At 34.4% G+C, this 23769-nt stretch overlaps 1 protein-coding gene across 11 annotated transcripts; it reads right to left on the reverse strand.

Moving 5' to 3' along the window:
* Positions 1–978: 978 nt before the first annotated feature.
* Positions 979–23166, reverse strand: LOC112750937 (uncharacterized). 11 transcript variants are annotated; one of them, XR_011872378.1, is made up of 6 exons: positions 22973–23166; positions 21349–22883; positions 20137–20434; positions 19928–20032; positions 19705–19837; positions 979–7089 (listed from the first exon to the last, which is right to left on the reverse strand). XR_011872378.1 is itself a non-coding variant. In XM_072217002.1 (3 exons), exons 1-2 carry the CDS (start codon positions 23121–23123, stop codon positions 21358–21360), a joined length of 1677 nt encoding a protein of 558 aa, XP_072073103.1. In that variant the 5' UTR covers positions 23124–23166; the 3' UTR covers positions 20267–20408; positions 21349–21357. The 11 variants fall into 11 exon arrangements, 1 of the variants encoding a protein (XP_072073103.1); XR_003176095.3 differs by having other exon boundaries at positions 6543–7089; positions 19935–20032; positions 20137–20480; XR_011872379.1 differs by lacking the exon at positions 979–7089 and adding an exon at positions 20435–20480 and having other exon boundaries at positions 19422–19837; positions 20137–20258.
* Positions 23167–23769: the final 603 nt, after the last annotated feature.

Here is a 23769-nt window from a genome sequence, read left to right on the forward strand (position 1 = left end):
CCTTTCAGGATATGGGCGTAGAAGTTACGAAGAGTTTATTTAGTTGTTGTTGAGATACTCTCTATTATTTTAGTTATGGTTTATTGTACCCTCGCCTTTATCTTGATATATTCTGTAAGAGGGATAGGAATTGTATTAGTTAATGCTTGTAATATTATATATATATATGTATATACATGGATGTACTCTTTGTGAGTTGTTGTAAGTGTATTGTATGTACGGATGTATGTTGTATAACAAAAGTATTTTTGGGAGCGGTATTGCGGTTTAAAGTTTCAAACAGGCTCATATTTTAGTATTAAATAGTATAAAAGTCGTCGTAATGTCCGAGCTATCAGAGTTGCGCAGCCGGAAGCGTGAGCTTTGGTAGTTAGGGTGTTACAATATAGGATCTTAAAAATTATACAATTATGTAATTAGTTATTTTTTCATATAATTATTGTATTGATAATTTATAGTAGTGAGACTATTTTTATTATTAATATTTATAAATATGTTATTATTTGTATAATTAACTGAATCATCTTATTCGTTTAAATTTAATTCTATTGAATTAATTATTCAAGGTGTCATTGCTATTTTTATTTTTAAAGAATTTTTTTAATATTATTTAACAATTCTAAAAACATAATAACAATTAAAAAAGACAGAACAAAAATTTTTTTAATGTGAAAATAAGGCAAAAAGAATAAATTTATTTAATAATTTTTTCAGGATATATATGTTTTTTTATAGATAATTATTGCAAGGTATGAAAAATTATTAAATTCTAACAATAATTATTAAAGATAAATGATTATTATAATTAAAAATAATGTCAATTTAAATGATATACAAATAAACCATACAAAACATAACAACTTAAAAGGGTTACCTTTGAAAGAATATAGTTTATGATATTTAATTTTTTACTATTTATTAAAAAAGCATAATTATATATTTAACTATATTTATTTTTTAAATTCACTATGTATGCAATTTTATTCTTCTTTTTTTTGACAAAATTTTACTCATGATGGTAATTCTTCTAATGGTGTAAATTCGGATAATTATATTTTTACTTTTTGATATAATCGATATATTATTAATAATGAATAGTAATTAACCCCTCATATCTTTAATCAAAGTATTTTGACGATAGTTTCTATTTATAGATATTAATGGATGATTGTTTCTTTAAAAACAAAATGCATTATGATTTTAGGTTATTTCATAATTAACAATAATACTTGATTATTTCTTTAAAAATAAATTACATTAAAATTTTAGGTTATTTCACAATAATAATTAACGTTCATAATATTGGATTATTCCAAATTTTTTTATTTTCTATCATTAGTAGTTAATCCCAAATTAAAAAGATTATGTTAAATTGTTGAATAGTCCAAGTATAACTGGAGTTTATTTAGTTTATTTGTTTATTAATATAATTGATTGAAAGCATAAATAATAAATAAGACAAACAAATAATTAGAAAAATATAATGTTAGTAATTACTTAAAATAGATGGTTTGGATAAGATGAACCCGTATGAGATTGTAGAGATGGTCACTGAAGATTATATCTTCGATGAGGATCCCATGGAGAATATGGAGAGCCATCAGACTCCCTTCACTCCAAATCTAGTCATAGATGTCTCTCTAGACGAATACGATGAATGGTGTAGGCCGTGGAAGCAAGCACTCGTCACCAAACCTCTAGAAAAAAAATCTAAATCTTCAAACAATGAAGAGATGGATAAATAGGAGATGGACGAAGAAAGAAGCGATTCGAGTAATGAATTTTGTGGGGAGATACTTTCTAGTTCGTTTCTCGAGCCAAGAGGATTATTCTCATGCCTTATTCGAGGGTTCCTAGATGATTGCTGATCACTACATTTTGGTGCAAAGATGGAGACCCTATTTATTTTTCAAAAGTGTGAGGTCCAAAAAGTGGCAGTCTGAGTAAGAATACCTAACCTTCTAGTAGAATTGTATAATAGGTATTTTCTATGAAAAGTAGAAAAAATATTTGGAACGATGTTAAAAGCGAATGAGCACACATCTATATATTCAAGGGCTAAATTTGTTCATATTTGCATGGAAATTTATTTGAGAAAAAAAATTGGTGCCAACATTCACAGCTTTAAAAAAGGAATTCCGGCTTGAATACAAAGGCCTTCACCAAATCTGCTTCAAATGTGGAAGATATGGACACAAGCGTGATGTATTTCCTGAAACAGCGAAGAATGCTACGGAAAACAACTAGAATCAGGCAGCAACAACACATCAGACTGGCCAGAACACCAACGGCGTAGCCGTAGATCAGAACCAGACAACTCGGGAAGTTTAGGGTGACCAAATCAGGAAAGATATTAATATTACAGATCTTCAGGAATTAACAGAATCAGATGATAGTATTACTAATAATAGTAACAAACAACAACCTGGGGCAAAAATTTCAGGAATAAAATCAGATATTTATGAGAAAAGTCCTTATGGCCTGTTGATGGTTGTCAAAAAGCCTCCAAGAAGATACAAACAAGGATCAGAAAATATAAATGGGGAGAATAAAAAAGACAACTTCAATACCAAATTTGATACTCTACAAGGAGTGGAGAAAGATCAGGCAAGAGAAGAAAATAAAGAAAACATCAATCAGGCAAGTCAAAGGAGTAGATTACAAAAGAAAGAGGGTTTTCCTAAAGCAAATCAGCCTCACGACATGCTGGACACCAGAAACCAAAGCCAGAAAGGAGCACCAAAATTAAACCCTCCAAACAAAAACACAAAAGGAAAGGGCCCAGAAAATTCCAAAAAACAAAACCAAGATAATCTGAATTCAGGTAGCAACAATCAAAACAAAAAAAAAGCTATCATTATTGTGAAAGCCAACCAACACTCGTATGAGACTAACAAAAAAGATCAAGACCAAAGACATCAGGAATACTAGAGGCAATTCAATAGACTGGCCAAGGAAGTCTACCTAAGTCACAAATAAGGGAGCTATATTCCTACAAATGGTTCTAGCAGTGCAATATCAGGTGCTCTTATCGCAAAAATTATGGGTGGAGGAACTTCAGCACAAGGCAACGAATATTACAAAGATAGACCGCCAGAAGATGGGGATATGAGCAGTGAAGCTAATAGAATGGCTATCGATATTAATAAAATTGAAGAATCTACTCTGAGAATGCTAAGGAACCAAATGACATAGAAGCCTAGACTGAACTTCCTGAACCAGGGAGTTTTTTTTCTTCTATATCTCCATGATTAAATTTTCCTTGTTTTATTGTTATCCATGAATATTTTAACTTGGAATTGTCGAGGAGCCTCGGCTAAAGGCTTTAAATCTATTGTTAATGACCTTATGATCAAATATGGAACTGATTTCTGTGTTTTGTTGGAAACCCATGTCTCAGGTCTGAAAGCAAAATCAATTATTAGAAAATTGAGATTTGACTCTTGGTGCATTAGTGATACAGAAGGATATTCCAGGGGTATCTCGTGTCTCTGAAAACAGAATTCTTGAAAAATTAAGCCATTGCTCATTCATATGCAACATATACAGCGGTTTATCGAAGTCCGAGGATGGGGGGACGGAACGAACTCTGGACCAAGTTAAAAGATATTGCCACTACTTTAAGTGGTCCTTGGTGCTTAGGAGGGGACTTCAACTCTATTCTCTCCCTAAACGACACAGAAGGATCCTCTAACCTATCTTTTGGTACTAATAAATTTAACGATTGTTTAATTTGTTGTGAGCTTAAAGATTTAGCTTTTACTGGACCCTTTTCACTTGGAAAAGAGGTAATATTAAGAGAATACTTGACCGTTTCTTAAGTAACATAATTTTTTCTGATGATTTTCTAAATGTTTGTGTTAAGCACTTACCCAAACTGAAGTCAAATCATTTTTTCAATTTGTTGGATTTTCGTTTGGCCTATAGGGATGAAGGACCTAAACCCTTCAAATTCCTTGGCCTCTTGGGTTCTACATGAAGATTACAACAATTTGATTAAAAATAGCTGGCTGAAAAAAAAATAATTTTTTTACTTAATATGACAAGTTTCATTAAAAAGGCAAAGATATAGAATAAAGAGGTCTTTGAAAACATTTTCAAGAAAAAACAATGGATCCTCTTAAGGTTGGAAGGCATCAACAATAAGTGTTCTTTTAATCACAATCTTTTTTTGGATAAACTACAAAAAGAATTGTGGAAGGAGTATGAGTTTATAGCGATTCAAAAGGAAACATATTGGCAACAAATGTCTAGATGTGACACAATTCTTTTTGGGGACAAGAACTCGAAATACTTTCACTTAAAGGCTTATGGGAGGAGGAAGAAGAATGGAATAACCGCCCTTAAAAGTGAAGATAGAGATTGGGTAGAAGATGTGAAAATCTTAAAGAATTGGGGTGTCAATTTCTTTAAGACTCTTTATTGTTCTAATTTTGTTTCTAATTCCTTTGGTATTTCTAATCAGTTCCCCAGATTGCAGGAAATAGATTATGAAGAGATTGCAACAGAGATGACAAATGAGAAAATTAAAAATGTTGTTTCCTCTATGGGTAGTTGGAAGGCATCCGAAAGTGACGGTCTCCCAACAAAATTTTATCAACAAGTATGGAATGTGGTGGCTACCTCTTTCATAGACTGGGTGAAAGGAGTTTTTAGAGAACCAAACAATATTGAAAAAATTAACAAGACTCTAATTGCCTTAATTCCTAAGATCCCTTCGCTGAAAAATTTTGGGCATTTTAGGTCCATTAATCTTTGTAACGTTTGTTATAAGTTTGTAACTAAAATTATTGCTTTAAGACTGAAAAAGTTTATGTCCACACTTATCTCTAACACCCAATCTAGTTTTGTGCCTGGCAGGGTGAGCGCAGACAATATATTTGTAGCCCAAGAGGTAGTTCACACTATGAGAAATAAAAAACATGGAAAGGACTTTAAGGCTATAAAAATTGACTTAAAAAAGTTCCATGATAGGCTAAACTGGGCGTTTATAATGGACACTCTTAAGGATGCATGAATTCTAAAGAATATCACTAAAGTCGTCAGCTACTGCATATCAATGACTTCCATGAATATTCTTTGGAATGGCTCTCCTTCAGAGACCTTCAAGCCTACCAGAGGAATTCGACAGGGAGACCCCTTATCCCCTTATATTTTTGTTCTTTGTATTGAATGCTTATCTCACTTGATAAATAAATTAATTCATGACAAAAAATGGTAACCTATCATGCTTTCAAGGGGTGGACCTAAAATTTCTCATCTCTGTTTGGTAGATGACCTAGTACTTTTTGCTAAAGTAGATATGAAGCAAGTCCGGATCATCAAGAATGCTCTCTCTCTTTTTTGTGATTGTTCAGGTCAGAAGGTCAAACTCGAGAAGTCTTGTGTTTTCTTATCTAGCAACGTCAGTCATAACACTATCTTTTGAGTCAAGATCTAGGAATCAACCTCACAGTTAACTTGGGAAAGTATTTGGAATTTTCACTCATTCACAAACGGTGCAACAAACAACACTTTCGGTTTATTATTGACAAGATGAAAAGCAAGCTATCTAGCTAGAACAGGAAAACTCTCTCTTTAGCAGAAAGATGCACGCTCATACAATTGGTTCTTGTAACTATTTCAAGCTATTGCATGCAAACCATGAAGATCCCAGTAGTAGTGTGTCAAAAAGTTGACAAGATTTGTAGAGACTTTTTATGAGGAAGCAGCGAAAAGAGAAGAAAAATACATAGCATATGCAAGCCCAAAGAGAAAGGTGGGTTGGGTTAGAGAAAGGCTCAGGATTCAAACTCACTCTTCCTCATGAAACTCTCTTGAGGACTAATTCATAACAAAGACAAGCTTTGGGTAAAAGTCATGAGAGCCAAATATGACTGCGGTGAAGATATCTTGCCAAAGGTTCAGCATAGATCAGGTAGCTCACATGCTTGGGTTGGAATTAATAAGGTCTGGGAGAAATTCAAAACCAATCTCATCTGGAGGTTTGGAGATGGGAATAAATCCCTTTTTTTAGGGAACAATGGATCCCTGGATTCACTAATCTGAAAGAGGTGGCCTTAACTAATCTAGAAGAGGATAAACTCAATGAAAAGGTTGCAGACTATGTCACCGAAAATGGTGACTGGGATTGGGAAGCCCTGAATCGTGTTTTACCCGAAGAGGTCACAGATTTCCCACATACAATCAAAGCTCTTAATCCGCAAATCGGGGAAGATTCTATCAGTTGGGTGTCCTACCCAAATGGTGTTTTTTCTATTAAATTAGCCTATGAAACTTTTTGTATTGAAGATGGAGAGGAGCATACTCTATACAAACAGATTTGGAAAGCCAAATTGCCACAAAGACTCAGATCTTTTTGCTGGTTACTCACTCATGAGGCATTGTTGACAAATCATAAAAGAAGAAGGAGAGGACTTACTGAAGATGGCAACTGCCCAAGATGCCAAGGAGAAGAAGAGACTTTGCTCTATACATTGCGTGACTGCCCTTTTATCCGCACTGTTTGGAATAGCATTGTCAATAGTAGTTTATAACAAGAGTTTTTTAGCCTTTCTTATTCAAAATGGATTAAAAATAACTTGAGTAAACATACTCCATCCCAGGATAGTACTCTGTGACCATCACTTTCGTGACAACCTGCAACTTAGCCTGGCAATGCAGAAATGAATTAGTGTTTAGCAACCTAAATACCCAGAATAATCAGATGCATCACAAGATTAGGAACTTGGCAGAGAATTACAACCACATTCTAGATATCACAGAGCAGAATAAAAGAGCACTTCGTCTTACTAGAACAGTCTTGATTGGGTGAAAGTCGTCGAAAAGAGGATAGGCCAAACTCAATGTTGATGGTTCTGTATTTCAACCTGATAGCAAAAGAGCCACTAGGGGAATAATCAGAGACTCCAGAGGACGATTCATTGCTGGATTCAGTATGAACATCGAAAAATATAATGGAGAAAAGGGTCATGCTGTTCAAAGAAATCCCAGCTATAATGGTTCTCTTGATGAAAAACTGATGAGCGTGGAGTGGAGTTCTGCAGAACCACTCTTGTTTAGTATTTTTCTTTTTCCTGGGCTTTAGCCCTGTTTTATATCAAAGAATAAAAAAGTATTAGTACCCTTCTAAAACAAGGATACATAGCTTCCCCCTCCCCTCCCCTCCCCTCTTTTAATATCACAAGTTGCACAACTTAATGCAATATTTGTCTTGTTTCACTGAAAATAGGAATATTGATTGTTTTTATAATTTTTTCCTTTTATTTTCATAGTAACATTTTTATTATTATATCTTTTTTCTTGGTTTAAAAATTTAACAACCGAGAAATTGCATTTTCCATTGAAAGATCCACAATCAAATTAAGAGAACAAAACCATTATAGCTATAAACCAACTAAGTAAACAAATTAAAACAAATAGATGAACATTTTATAGTTTGTGGAATTGTTCCCTATTATATTATCCTCGCTTTCACCTAATCAACATATACCTTCTATAATGGTCACCGAGTTGTGTACTTGTGTTGAGCTTTCGCATAATGTAGTTGAAACCTTGAATTAATAACATGTCTATAATTTGTATTCTTCAAATTTTGTTCACTTAATGGATGGCTTGGTTTTAACCTTCAACTTGCTGTTTTATTTTCATTGCAGTAAAAAGCCCACCAGTATCAGCCTATCAGGCAAATTATCAACCAATACTATTGTTTGAAGCATTGAAATTTTCATGTCTGAAAAAAAGGCATTGAACTTTTGAAATATTTGTTGAACAAGTTAAATAAAATTTAAGCAATTTTGAAGTAATTTATTTATGACAAATATATTTATCTAAAGTAAATTTTCAAAATTATTTCTAAAAAAATAGAAAAAATATCATCCTTTTAGATTTGAAAACAACTAAAATCCTCTTAAAATAGATGACGAAAAATTAGCACAATCTTTTTATGGATAATTTATACAAGATAAAAATATTATTTTAGACCTTAAAGTTTCGGTTACATTTTAATTTAGTTCCTAACGCTTAAAAATTCTTTTTTTACAAACATTTTATTTCATTCTATTTTAATCTTTTGGTCGAAATTAAAATTTTTTCCAAAAATATTATTTTCTCTCTATTATTTTTTTTTTTTACCAAAGATACGAAACTCGAACCCGCAACCTCTTAGATGAGTATGGGGAGACTATGCCATTTGAGCTATAACTCATTGGCTTATTTTCTCTCTATTATTGCCTTCTTATTTCTTTCACAATAAATTGAAAACTAATGAGCATATTATTTGATATATAATAATTTTTTTTTGAGTAATAACAACTTTAATTTTTTATCTCTCTAAACTAAATTAATAATTCTATTTGATATTTTTGCCTAAAATGCATTAGGAGTAAACTACTAATACTAAATGAAATATATATATTATGGAGACCATTTATAAACTCAACAAACTCAAAGTATCAATAATATTAATAATACATATTGTTATAAGGCTACAGATCGATGAAGATTTATCATTATGAGAATAATGTGGATTGATTAAAGTTTTACATATATTAAAATTCAATTAAATTTACATATATTTTATTCAAAATCAAGTTGTATGATCTAGATAATTTTCACAATAAAGTGGAAACTAATAAACACATTATTTGATATATAGTAAAAAAATTTTGTGTAATAACAAATTTATTTTTTTTATCTCTTTAAACTAAATTTTTTAGTGACTTCTCTTTAAACTAAATTAATAAATCTATTTGATATCTTTGCATTAAATTAATAACCCTAATAACATAGGGTCATTATTAATGTATTAACCGTATTTTAATGTTTATTATTTATATATTTAAAAGTTATATTTGAAAATTATTTATTTAGTTTCATAATAAATGATATTTTTAAATTTGAATAATTTATTAATTAGTTTGTATTCATTATATCATATATTCAATAATTTATTGAAAAAAATATTAATATAATGAATAAAAAAATAATTTAAAAAATATATCATTTAAAAAATAAGGATAAATAAACCTCTAACCAATTTAAATTTAGAGACAATTAAATCCCTGTTCATTTTTTAATCTGATACGTCAGTATTTTCCGTTTAGAGTTGACGAAAAAACAGTCACAGAAACCGCGTTGTCTCACGAAATAAAGAATAAGGACCGAAGTGGATCGTATTTTTTTTAAGGGATCGCATTATTTCAGATTGTTAGTAAACTCAAATTTTAAAGTAAAGCATGAGTATTAAATTTGAAAAGAACAAAAAGAGGAACAAAGATGCTGGAGGTGTAATACTATTATTGGAATCCTGAAAGTGTTCACCATTGTTGAATGATGGTGATAAAAAAAAAAAAAAAAAACTATTTGGAGAGAAATTATGATGGAATGATGATCGAAAATTAGGAATTGGAAGAATATGTGTAGAGAAAATTAGTATTTGGAGGCAAAATTAGCGAACACTCAAAATGCAAAATTTTTCTTCAGATATCGAACCAAATTTTAGTTTAAAAATAAGTGAAAATGATATCGTGTTTTCATAACTAGAAATATATTAGTCATTCATGTTTTTTACTGTAATATCTGTTTCTACTTTTTAAATATATTGTATTAACTAGACTATATCTAAAGTCACATGACATTATTATTAATTTAATTCAAATTCAATAATATATAAGACAATAATAAACAATATAATTCAAATTCAATAATATAAAAATTAGTTACATGTACAATATAATAACTTCTTATAAATTGATTAGGTGAAACTTAACCTATGATATCTTGCAGGAACTAATACTAGAAAATTAACAATAAATAATAAATTATCATATAATATTGACACAAAAAATTATCATATAATATTAGTAAATTTTATATTTACATTTCATAATAAATAGGACAATTTACATAAATAAAATGAATGATAGAAAATGTTATGCAAATACAACAATAGAAAAAGTTATCATATAATATTAGTAAATTTTATATTTACATTTCATAATAAATAGGACAATTTACATAAATAAAATGAATGAGAGAAAGTCTTCACTTTATTTGTGGCTCCTATCTTAAGTTTGGTCATGATATGAAGGTGTGCAAGACTGACAGCAATGCGGGAGGAGGAACTAATGCCAAGGTGGTCGACGATGTAGCAAAGCAGCCAGAAAACTCAAATTCAAAAAATCCAGTGCATGTGAAAAAGGCAAGTTTTAATTTTGGCAAGAATCTTGGAGATGAGACTGTAAATATTACTGTCCCGGATTTGGTGGAGAGTGATTTGCATGCTGTTCTTGTAGAACATGCACAACATGAGGATTTGGAAGGCTGGACTCAAGTGATTAGGAAAAGAAAGTATAAAATGGATCAAAAGCCTTCTCCTAGCACCCATCAGGTCCAACCAAAAGCAAAGAAGACTCCTAACAAGGCTACCAATACTTGGACAAGGCCTAATCACCAACGTACAACACATGCTACTGGATCCAAAGTAAAATTAAGCAGGGGCATCAATATTGAAAAACCGGTTAGTGTGGCTTCTTTGGGGACCCGGCACAATGTTCATCATCAGCAGCAAGGTGAGACAACAAATGACACTGTGCGAAAGCGTCCTCGCCCAAACTCTTTGCAGAATTCACCAGATAAGGATGGAGCATCGACGGCGGGTATGGCACAAGTTTCGATGGAGAAAATTGGGCTGCAACTTGAGAGTCCATTAAAGGCAGGATCGTCGAAGACAGGGACATCATGTTGAGTCTCGAGTTTGTTATTGGAGCTCTCTTTTTGCTGTTTTTTATGGATAGTTTCAATATCATAGCCTGAAATGTGAGGGGTGCGTCTAACAAAATGACCCGTGTGCATTGCAAAAATTTGGTGAGAATATATAAACCATCTTTCTTCTTTCTCTTTGAGACTCGTACCATGTTTAATAATTTGAAGAATTTTTGGGATAAGTTGGGTTTTCATTGTGTTGGTATTGAGGAAGCAGTAGGACACAGGGGTGGCATTTGGTTTCTATCTTCTATTGCTAATGCTTCTTGTGTGGTTATTGATCAAATTGACCAATGTATCACAGTGAAAGTGAGTGTAGGTAACTTAGTTTGGCTTTGTAGTGCAGTATATGGGAGTCCTCAATTCGAAAAAAGAAGTATACTTTGGGATCATTTGCGTTCTATTAATTCAGGCCATAATGGACCGTGGATGGCCGTTGGTGATTTTAATGAGATTGTGGCACCAAACGAGAGTACATGTGCTTATTTTTCTTCTCACATAGCTAGTCTATTAGCTACTACTCTAGATGACTGTGAACTCTTTGATCTTAAAGTGACTGGTAGGAGATATACTTGGTATAGAGCAGTTCAAGCTGCAGGAACTTGGCTAAAAGGTTGGATAGAGCTCTAGTTAATGAGGCGTGGATGACAATGTTTCCTGAGGGTTATTCTGAAATTCTTAGTAGACTTCATTCTGATCATTGTCCTATTTTAATTTGTTGTCATGGTGGCCCCAAAGTGAAAGGTTCTCGTCCTTTTAGGTTCCAAGCTGCATGGGCAACACATCCTTCTTATAAACATGTTATTAGTAAGGCTTGGAATCAAGAGTTTGGAGGCGTTACTGAAAGGCTTAAGATGGTTCAACAGGCTTCTTTGGACTTTAACTCAAAGATTTTTGGAAATATTTTTCTGCGAAAAAGTAAGCTGGAATATCAGATTGATCAGATTCAACGGCGTTTGGAGGTTACTGATGTGTCATCTCTGAGAATTAAAGAAGCTGAACTGAGGGAAGATTACAATAGGCTTTTATTGCAAGAGGAACTTTTTTGGTACCAGAAATCTAGAGAGCAGTGGGTCAAGTATGGGAATAGAAACACTAAATTCTTTCATCTTCAGACTTTGGTGCGTAGAAACCATAATAGAGTACATGGATTATATGTTAGAGATGGGTCTTGGTCTACTGATCCTGGTATTCTCCAGGAAGAAGCACTCTCTTTTTACAGGAATCTCTTTGGTACAACGGAAGAGGTTGAGGTTGAGGTTGATTGTTTAGGGGATGCTCCGATGCCCACTCTAAGCACTGAGACTTGTGCTAGGTTAATTGACCCTGTCTCTTTTGCGGAAGTCAAGTCAGCAGTATTCAGTATGAGCCATTTTAAGGCTCCTGGTCCAGATGGCTTTCAAGCTTATTTTTTTAAAGAATATTGGAAGATAGTAGGCACAGAGATTTGGAATATTGTCCGGAGCGCTTTTTTGGGAGAATACTTAAATCCTAGCATCATGAAAACTCTGATTGTACTTATTCCTAAAATTGATAACCCTACCTTTATGAAGGATTTCAGGCCTATTAGCTTGTGTAATGTTGTTTATAAAATTATCACCAAAGTATTGACTAATCGACTTCGGCCTTTTCTTCCAGATATTGTTAGTCCGTTACAAGGAGGTTTTATTCCGAGTCGTAGTGCTCCTGATAATATTATTGTGGCCCAAGAAATTCTGAATTTCATGAAGCACACAAAATCCAAGAAAGGTACTCTTGCTTTTAAAATTGATCTTGAAAAAGCTTATGATAGGGTGGATTGGAGGTTTTTGGAGAGTACTCTCATTGCTTTTGGTTTTCCTATCATCACTGTTAATTTGATTATGAATTGTGTCCGTGCATCATCTCTTTCTATTATGTGGAATGGGAATAAATTGGATAGTTTTGCTCCTAGAAGGGGACTTAAACAGGGCGATCCAATGTCTCCTTACTTATTTGTGCTTTGTATGGAAAGACTTGCTTGCTATATATCTCATAAGGTGGTCGAGGGTGTGTGGAAACCAGTTTCTGTCACTAGGGGTGGCCCAAAATTTTCTCATTTGATGTTTGCAGATGATCTCTTACTCTTCTGTCAAGCTACAAAGAGTCAGGTCTAAATGGTCATGCATTCACTTAATATTTTTTGCAAAGGCATCTGGCATGAAAGTGAATCTTGAAAAGTCTAAAGTTTTTTGTTAAAATGTGACTGCTCGTAGAAGAGATATTTTTACTAGTGTTTCTTCAATACGTTTTGCTTTGGACTTAGGAAGATATCTTGGAGTTAACCTTAATCATTCCCGTACCAGTAGGGCTTCTTTTCATTTGGTGATTGAAAAGGTGAGGGAAAGATTATAATTGGAAAGGAAGGCTTCTAAATAAAGCAGGGAGACTTTGCCTGATCAATTCTGTTGCAGCATCCATTCCTGTCTATCATATGCAGGTATCTTTTTTTCCAAATTGGGTTTGCGATTTGTCTTCTGTGATGAGACAGTTCCTTTGGAAGGGTCAAGTTGATGGTAGAGGTCTTTCTCTTGTTAATTGGAGAACCGTGATCACTCAAAAGAAATTTGGTAGCCTGGGTGTTAGAGATCCTGCGTGTGTTAATATATCTTTACTTGGTAAATTAGTTTGACAACTTTTTCATTGTCAGGACAAGCCTTAGGTTGCTCTGTTGAGGGCAAAGTATCTGAGGAATGATGGAGTTTTAGATGGCCCTGTCCCCTGCAATGCTTCTCATGTTTGGAAGAGTATCTCAAAGGCTTTTAGTGCTCTTAAGGATGCATTCTCTTGGTGTGTTGGGTCACTTGATCAATCTTTTTGGTTTGACAATTGGAGTATTGAGGGCCCAATTGCTCAAGATGTCCCTTTTGTACATATATTTGACTCTGATTTAACTATTAGAGACGTTTGAAAAGATGGTCAATGAAATCTCCATGATATTTTCTCTATCATTCCAAAAGATGTCAAACAGCGTTTGAATGCTTATAATCCGGACTTGAATGCTGGAGAGAGTTCGGGTTGGTCGTGGGGTGTGGCATCTTCTAGCCAAAAGAAAGTTTGACTGGAATGAGCATGATAATTGGTTGTGGGTATGGCGACTGCATATTCCTGAGAAGTACAAGTTCTTGATTTGGCTCAGTCTTCATAATGCTATTCCTATGGCAGAGTTTCGTTTGGGTCGTGGTTTAGCTTTATCTAGCACCTGTCATCGGTGTCAGCATGATTCTGAATTCATTCTTCATTGTCTTCGGGAGTGCCCTAGTGCCAAGGAGGTCTGGAACCTTTTAGGCTTGTATTCAGATAACTTGAATTTACATTATTGGCTCTACAGAGGTGCAAGGAGTGGAGATGTTTTTCTTTTCTTTTCGACCATCTAGTGGATTTGGAGAAGCAGGAATCATGACTTATTTAATATAGATGATTCTTGGAGTGCTAGTAAAGTGGTGAGTTTGATTCGTAGTTCAGTAAGGGAGTTTCACACTATTTTTGCTATGCATCAATCTTTGTCTCCTCCGTCACTTTGTTTGCATTGGGTTCCACCTCCAGTTCATTCTGTTAAATTGAATTGTGATGCTAGTTGTTTTGCTCCTTTTGGCTATGCTGGTTTTGGTTGTATCATTCGCAATCCTGATGGATGTTAGTTGAAAGGTTGCACTGAAAAAGTCGGAGTGTGCAGTGTTCTTTTTGCTGAATTGTATGCAATTTGGAAAGGTTTACTTCTTGCTTGGAAGAGTGGATTTCGTGAGGTTATTTGTGAAACAGACTGTTTAGAAGCTCTTTCTTGGTAAACCAAAGAATGATTGGTAAGGATATTCCGGAATGGGATTTGGCAAAGCATATACAGGAGGTTATGAATTGGAATTGGAGAGCCTCTATTCTTTTAATTCAGAGGACTGCAAATAGTGTTGCAAATTGTATGGCTAAAGCAGCTGCTTCTGTCGCGGACATTCACTCGAATTGGAGCCAACCATGAAGTGAGCTTCAGCATCTAATAGATTTAGATATGACCCTAGCCAATTAATTTGGTTTTGTCTCTTTTTTTTTCTTTCTTTTCTATTTATTCACAAAAAAAAACAATAGAAAAAATTAGACGTAAATGCAATAAACCTCATTATATGTAATCCGCGACACCCTAACGCGGATTCCATTTACACGTAATCCGCTACACCCTGTCGCGGATTACATTCAGAAGCGAAAACACATAAACTGCTACACCCTGTAGCGAATTATGAAGGAGTTGGTTCACCGTATAAACCGCGATACCCTACAGCGGTTTCTTCACAATGTGGCTGCTTGGAAAATGGCTATGTGTGTATTTGGCAAACGCGTTGGAAAAGAGATGAGTGATTCCACCTCCGAACACACGTTCACGCGAAGCTAAAATTTGTTGCTTCTGCGTTTATGTTCATGGTGGCTGGTTACCGTGGGAAATTAGATGAAAAATTTTCTTCGTTCCAATGTTTTTTTTTTTCATCAAAATCTTTTAAATTTGTTTCAATCACTAACAAGGTGAATATTTTGATTTTCTTTATTATTTTTAGTGCTCTCTTTCATATTTTAATTTTTATATTTTTTTGTTTATATGATTTATGTGGTTGATTTTATGAAATTTTTATTCTTTCTTATCTATATAAATTTTTTTCTATTCTTTATTTGATGTACTCTATTTTTGTTTTGTATAAAAAAATTATTTTTTTCTCCGGTTTGTAAAATTTGTAATTGTAATTATTATATAATACGTTTATTATCAAAATTTTGCATAGTATGAATTATGATCCTATCAAGAAGTATAAAATAAATAAAAAAACTAATTATAAGTAACAATAGAATTATAAATAATAAAAATTTATAGTTTAAAATAATATCAAATTACAGAGTACTGATAATACTAAAAAAATTATAGAATATTTTCTTTTTATTTGACATTATAAAATTTATAATACTCTCTTTCATATTTTTATCTTTTATTGTATTTATTTTATTTATATGATAAATAACTTTTATATTATTTCACTTCTGATTTTTCATATATATTATTATTTTTTACAATTTTTATTATTTCTTTGTTCATATTAACTTTTTTTTTATTATTTACGGTTCTTTATGTCTAATAGGTTTTTTTATTATTTTTTTTATCATTTTTGTATAATACTATTTTTTTATTATATAATAATTACAATTATAAATTCTAAAAAATCGAATAAAAAACAAAATTTTTTGTAAAAAACAAAAATAGAATATATCAAAAAATAGAAAAAAAAAACTCATTCAAATAAGAAAGAATAAAATTTTCATAATCCAACAACAAATATTATAGGGTGAAGTACTGAAATCGTCCCTAAGGTCTGGGTGAAAATCAAAATCGTCTCCGACCTTTTTTTGTTATTAAAATCATCCTCAACGTTACAAAACGTTACAAAATTATCCTTTTCCACTTCAATTTTATTTTTTTTTTATCATATTACCCTTCATTATTAATAAAAATAATATTAAAAAATTAAAACAAACTCCCCCCTTCCCCTTCCGTAACTCCCTCACTCCCTCACCTATGGGTGGCAAACGGGCCTAAACCCGCCGGGTCGGTCCGCGTAACCCGCCGAAAAAGGCGGGTTGGGCTGGAAAATTGGGACCGCCAAATAGTAAAAGCCCGCCTAACCCGCACCGCTTAAACCGCGGGCTTTGGCGGAGCGGGGCGGGCTTCCCCGCCTGGCTTAGAATTTTTTTAGCAAGGGGTATTTTTACAATTTTTTTTACCAAAACCCAACTTCCCCCAACCCAACTTACAAGAGAATGAAGATGAAAATTGAGTATTTTGGATTATATTTATTTTGTTTTAGAGACAATATTTATAATTATGTTTTGGATTATGTTTATTTTGCTTTGGGAACAATATTTATAATTACAAAGACTTTAATGTTTGTGAATATAAAAATTATAATTTGTTTATACTTTTAGAAATTATAATAGTTAAAAGTAAAAAATAGGAGAGATTTTTTTATACCTTTATATATATTATTTAATAGTTAAAAATAAAAAAAAAAAGAGGTTATTTGGCGGGCTTAACCCGCCGGCCCACCAGCTCGCCATTAGGCGAAGCGGATTAGGATTCTGGGACCGCCTCACTAGGCGGGGCGGGGCGAGGCGGGCTTTCCCGCTTGCCACCCCTACCCTCACCCCACTCCCTCACTCACCCTCCCGTAAGGCCGTAACCCCCACCCCCACCCCCCACCCTCACCCCCCACCCTCACTCACCCAATTCCCTTCCACCTCCTCCATCTCCCTTTTCTCACCACCATCACCACTGCCACCATAGCCATTCATTACTCATAACAAAACAAATTAACAGCAACATTCACAAAACAAAATAAATCAACAAAAAAATCAGAGACAGAAGAAGCATAACAATTTCAATAATCACATCGATTTCAATAAACAATAATTCAATAATCATCAACTACAATTTCAGTTTTCAGATCCAAAAGTTCAATAATCATCAAGTTACAATTTCAGAAGCAGATGTTCAAGCAGAGCAGAGGAAGAAGCAGAGGCAGTCACAGAAGAAGAAGCAAAGGCAGTCACAGAAGAAGAAGCAGCGCCGGCGGGGTCCCCCTCCCGATGACCACGCGACGGCGGCGGCGGCGAGAAGAAAAATCTTCTCCCTCAGAGCCTTATGCACCTTACTCCCATCAATATCCCTGTACCCAAAACTATTCCCATTGTAACCAACCGGTGCCTGCAAGTCACCTTTTTCAGTGGACCACCCCATCCGTGTGTGCCCTGTTTCTCCCAAATTTAAAACCCTAATTTCGAAGTACCACGCTCCTTCAACCACCCCTCTCGTTGGCCTCACCATTCTGTAACCCTTCGTGCTCCTTGCCACCATTCGGTCCTCGCTCAGCTCAACCTTCTCCGCCTTGTACACCTTCGAGAGGCAGATCTTCATCTCTGCCGTGTCGTCGCTCTTGTCCGGGAACCTTGGCACCGGCGTTATAAGCACCGTGTCTTTGCCGTTTGCGCCATGGTGATTGTTGTTATTGTTGTTAGCCTTGTTCTTGTTCTTTGAGGGAGGTGAGGGGTGGGGGTGAGGGAGTGGGCTGAGGGGGTTACGGGAGGGTGAGTGAGGGGTGAGGGGTGGGGGATGAGGGAGTGGGCTGAGGGGGTTACGGGAGGGTGAGTGAGGGAGTGAGGGAGTGAGAGACGAGAAGGGAGGGGAGGGGAGTTTGTTTTAATTTTTTAATATTATTTTTAATTATTTTTATTAATAATGAAGGGTAATATGGTAAAAAAAATAAAATTGAAGTGAAAAATGACGATTTTATAACGTTTTGTAACGTTGAGGATGATTTTAATAACAAAAAAAGGTCGGGGACGATTTTGATTTTCACCCCAGACCTTAGGGACGATTTCAGTACTTAATCCAATATTATATGAACAAAATTTCTCATCTAAACCAGCCACCATGAACATGAACGTAGAAGCAACAAATTTTAGCTTCGCGTGAACGTGTGTTTAGAAGTGGAATCACTTCTCTTTTCGCCAACCTGTTTGCCAAACACACACATAGCCATTTTTCAGGCAGCCATATTGTGAAGAAACCGCTATAGGGTATCGCAGTTTATACAGTGAGCCAACTCCTTCATAATCCGCTACAGGGTCTCGCGGAATACACTTTGGGCCTCTCTCTTCATAAACCGCTACAGGGTGTAGCGGTTAACGTGATTTTGCTTCTGAACGTAATCCGCGAGAGGGTGTAGCGGATTACGTGTAAATGGAATCTGAGTTAGAGTGTCGCGGATTACATATAATGAGGTTTGTCGCATTTGTGTCTGGTTTTTTCTATTGCTGTATTTGCGTAACATTTTCTCTCATTTATTTTATTTATGTAAATTGCCCTAATAAATACTACATAAAAAATATACTAGTGGTCACAATTTATAGCGCCAACAATTACCAGCACCGCAGCACCAAAAGTTTTAATATAGTTAACCATTTTTCCTTCTGATCCAAGGTAGAATCGCAACTTTTTAATGACATAACAAAAGTTAAATTACCTATGCCTACAAATGGTAAAACCTGAAAAGAACTGCATTGTAGATTGCATAACGAAAACTGAAAAAAATAAAAAATAAAAAATAAAAAATAAAAAATACTATTCAACTTGAGCTCCCATTTTGTATGTCAGTGAAAATGAACAAAGAATTGGTTAACTATATTAAAACTTTCCCTTTCTGTAGAGTCTCAAACAACTCTTGATGACAGAGCCATCTTGTTCTTGATGAACTTGCAATATCCAAAACGAATTACACCATAAAGCAAAATTATTCCGTTTGCAGTATCAAATGTTTATTTGGAGTACTGTTTGCTTAAGTCTAAAACTGTTTTATGCAGCACGCACCACACAAAGTTAGAATGGAAGTATATAAATGAAGAACCAAATTATAATGCAAAGATTGGCTTTGCAAAGTTTATAGCAACAGCAATATTTCATCCGTTTGAGATGAAGTGATTTTTGAAGTTTAAAATCTAGTGAGTATGGGTTCAACTAGAAACCAAATTAGTTGAGAAGAACTCTAGTGTCTCACAATTGATTCCAAAGGGGCCAAATACAAATCAAAGTATAAAGGAAAATTCACACTAGAGAGCTTCAACATAGTTTGGATTATTGTGTAGCCAGTTAAATTTATACATATAACATGGTAGATTGGTATTTACCCATATGTAAATGGAGGACTCTTGGATCAAAAATCAACAAGCATTATCTACTCAGATGTTAATTCCTACTAACTCACAACTAATTTGGGTTAATCAACTCCTAAACGAAAACAAGCAACGGAACCAACAGCTCATTGCAGAACAATTCAGTACAGATATTGCACAGAATATTTTACAAACTGAAATTGGGGAAGGGGATGATTCAGTTACCTGGCCAAGGGAGAAAAAGGGTTGCTACACCGTGGCTTCAGGATATTTACTGGCACACTAGTTCTACCACCCTCCACTCGAGCTGATGCCACTCCACTGCCAGCAGAAGAAGCTCTGGACTTCTATTTGGGACCTGAAAGTGCAACCGAAAATAAGAATCTTCCTCTGGAAAGTAATGCATTGCCAGTGAACCAACAACTCCATGGAAGAATCAGAACAATACCCCCAACCTGTCGAAGATGTACCGCGATGGAAGAAACAGTCCAACACTGCATAATTAGCTGTGGTCAGTCATGGTCCACTTGGCTCAGATCCAAAATTGGAGTCCCTGGAAGTCAAACGGACCAAGAAGTATGGCAACGGTGGATGGAGTTAACTGAGAAGTTGAAAAGAAGCAGAAATGGCGTGAAGAAATTGAGAGAAGCTGCAAACCTGATGTGGGAGATATAGAAGGCTCGCAACAGATTCATGTTTGACGGTGAAGAGTTCGATGAGGCTTGTGTCCTTGAACGAGCCAGAAGGAGTGAATCAGAGTTCCAAGCGTGCTTGCTCGACTGAGGAATGCGAAGAAGATTAGAAATGTCTGAAGAAGAAGTTTTCACTTTACTCTTTCCTTCCCTTTCAATGTTGTTTCCTGATTTAGATAAGTTTCGTTGGGAAATCTCTCTTTTAGTCTTGTAAGTGGTCCATCGTGGACCCAAATCCTAATTTTCAGGAAATGAAATTCTACCTTTGAGAAAAAAAAAACAAGGATGAAAGCCATGTCAAGCCTCAACCTAAGTCAACCACCAATACAAGATAAAAATCAGTTTCATAAATATGAAATATTCAGCAATAAAGCTATATCATAGTCCAACATCTAATTGAAAATAAATAATAAATAAATAAATGCAATAATTATGCAAATAAATTTACCAAATAAAATCAACTGCAATTCCAAAGAATTCTATATTGTTTCACTTTTAAGTTTTAACACTCCCATCTCAAACACCACAAAACAAAACTCCAAGCTAGTAACTTTTTTCAAAATACTAATAAAAAGAGACAATAGAATAATGTCTACACAAGAAATAACGAGGTAATTTATCTAAGAATTAACAGAAAAACATTCTCCGAAAAAATACTTCATAATGTACATATTTTCAACAGAAGCAATTTCCAAGCAATACAACTGAGTAGCATTAATTAAGAAAATGGCCAAAAATTTTGAGATAAATGAACCATATTAACCTTGACTCGATGTTGCTTAGGTTGATGAAAAAAGGGGACATGCATTTTAGAAGGTGGGTTTATTTTTGAGATGGAAGTGAAAACTATATAGCCTGAGAATAAATCCTTATTACCTACTTAAATTTGCTTTTACAACAATTCCCAGAGGATTCAATCAAATAAACAATAGCTCACGGTTGCTTATGATAAAACAGTCATAGGAATTAGTTTGATATATATATATATATATATATATATATATATTTGGTACCTACAAAGTTGCGGAAAAATAAGTTGCACAACAGAATAACAGAATTATATTGATGTCATGGCATTGCCAAAGTAACCTGACCCAACAGACACAGAATTTACAAAACTATGATACATATTCAGCAACAATGAGATGTAATTTCAATTTGAGTTGATGTATCTTACCTTCTTTTATCAATTCAATAAGCCTCTAGCAACCATTTCCCGAAGAAGTTTCTCCGCCATGTCATTCTCATTTTTTTCAAACAAAGCACGGATAACAGTTTCAAAAGTCACAGCATCTGGTAAGCAACCATTGCCTTCCATTTTTGACAAGAGTGCCAATGCTTCTTCAAACAAGCCCTCTTTGCAGAGCCCATTGATAATAATATTGTATGTCCTCACATTTGGACGATAGCCTTTAACGGAAAGATCTTGAAAAATCTCTTTTGCATCTATAAGTCTTCCACCTTTGCATAGGCCGTCTATAAATATATTGTAAGTGTATATATCTGGATCAATGTCACACTCTTTCATTTGATTGAATAACATAAAAGCCTCGTTAGGTTGTTGGTTTTTGAACATCCCATCCAACAATGAATTGTAAGTGACTACATCAGCGGGTTGACCTCTATCATGCATCTCGACAAGAAGCTCCAAAGCACGGGAGATTCTCTTTGATTTGCTCAAGCCATCAAAAAGAGTGTTGTAAGTTACCGTGTCTGGAACCAAGTTCTTGCTACGCATTTCTTCAAAGAGATTCAAGGCTTCATCGACCATTTTACTTTTGCAGAAGCCATTAATCATGATACTGTAACTTTGAACATTGGGTGACACTCTAATTTGGGTCATTGTGTTGAATATATATTTTGCCTTATTTACCTGATTAACCAAACAATAACCATCCATTAAGCTGGTATAAGTAACCACATTTGGTTTCACACCATGTTTTGCCATTACAGCCAATACACTCTTAGCATCTTTGATCTTTCCTTCCTTGCATAGCCCATCAATCAAAGTATTATAGGTACGAACATTTGGAGTAACGTTTATGAGAATCATATCATTTAGCAAATGAACGGCTTCCTTGAGTTGATCAGCAAGGCACAATCCATAAATGAGAGTGTTGTAGGTGATAACATCGGGAGAAATTCCCTTAGCAAGCATTTCAGAGAATAAATGAAAAGCCTGACTTACAAGTGTATCCTTGCAGAGGCTATCAATAATTGCGCTGTACATGAAGACATCAGGAGCAATGCCATACCGTGGGATCTTTCTCAACACTTGAATAGCAGCTGATGTGTGTCCGGTCTTACAGAGCCCATTGATCAAGGTCCCATAAGTGACTTGGTCGAAGTGAAATCCATGAGCCAGCACTCTGTCATGAAAGTGCACTGCTTTTTCAACACTACCGCAGAGACAGAGACCTTTCAGGATTGTTGTCATAGTTACCGTATCAGGTTGAAAATCCATCCTGAAAATTTTGGCCAATACAGAGAAAGCAAGCGTCATACGACCCATGCCGAAACAACAATTGATTAAGATGCTCAAAGTAACTATGCTGGGCGCGATTCCTCTGGCTTGCAATTGCTGAAAAAGGGAAACGGCGGCGTGGAAATGCTTCGTCTTGGAAAGGGATCCCAAAATCTTGTTAAATTGGATGATGGGAGGAGTACGACGCACAGAGAGCATGCAAGTGAAGGAATCAACAGCTTCATGAACTTCACGAAGGGATGGGGGCTCAGAATGAGAGTGAAGGGATGAAGAGGAAGGGAAGGAAACAAAATTAGGGATTTGGAGAAGAGAATACCTAGAAATGAAAGTGATCCTTGAGGTTGAGGATGACAACATTTTAGTGATTCGCACTTTCGCTGTTGTCTAAGTTTGAGGGAGTGTGCTAACTCTGCGGAAATAGTCCTCTCAATTTTGTCAGCTTTGGTTCTGTTTCCGACACCCCCCATACTAATGAAAGGTCTCCAGACCCCAGTCCCGTTTTACTTGGGTCCAATTGATTTTTTTTTATCAATTTGTGAAGACGTATATACCAATTACCAAATAAATTACAAGGCTTGCGGGAGTAATGGTTTCATTATGCTTGAGAAAAAAAGGTGATCCATCAACAAACAACTGGAACAACAATAATAAAATTTAATTATTTTATTAATCTTTATAATTTGATAAAATTTTTAATTAAGTTTTTAGGGTTTAAAAAATTATAATTAACCTCTTATATTAGATAAAAATTTATAATTAAATCTTTATTAGTTGTTATTTAAAGGTTAAATTATATAATTAATTCTTATATTTTGCTGAAATTATAAATTAGTTCTTACACTTTAAAAGTTTGTAATTAGATTTCTGTAATAATTAGGTCTTTAAAAAAAATGCACATTTACCATAATGTCTTCTTCTTCCTCTTCTCCCTTTTCTTCCTCCTCCTCTCTTCAACATTTTTGTTTTTTTTCTTTAACAACAATAAGGCTTCAACAACAACAATGTTGAAATCGTTGCTGATGACCAAATTCATTAACACGCCGTAAAAACCAAAATTAACAGTAATTAAACAAACTACTACGTTAATGTGCGCTATTATCACGAATCATGTAT

This window comes from Arachis hypogaea, chromosome 15 (genome assembly GCF_003086295.3).
Source record: "Arachis hypogaea cultivar Tifrunner chromosome 15, arahy.Tifrunner.gnm2.J5K5, whole genome shotgun sequence".
Lineage (NCBI taxonomy): Eukaryota > Viridiplantae > Streptophyta > Magnoliopsida > Fabales > Fabaceae > Arachis > Arachis hypogaea.

Excerpts from the sequence above, each read along its gene's own strand:
- LOC112750937 (XM_072217002.1), bottom strand. The coding sequence starts at position 23,123 with ATGGGGGGTGTCGGAAACAGAACCAAAGCTGACAAAATTGAGAGGACT. Across the intron at positions 22,884-22,972 it reads AGGATCACTTTCATTTCTAG|TTCATGAAGCTGTTGATTCC; the intron begins GTATTCTCTTCT and ends CCCTTCGTGAAG.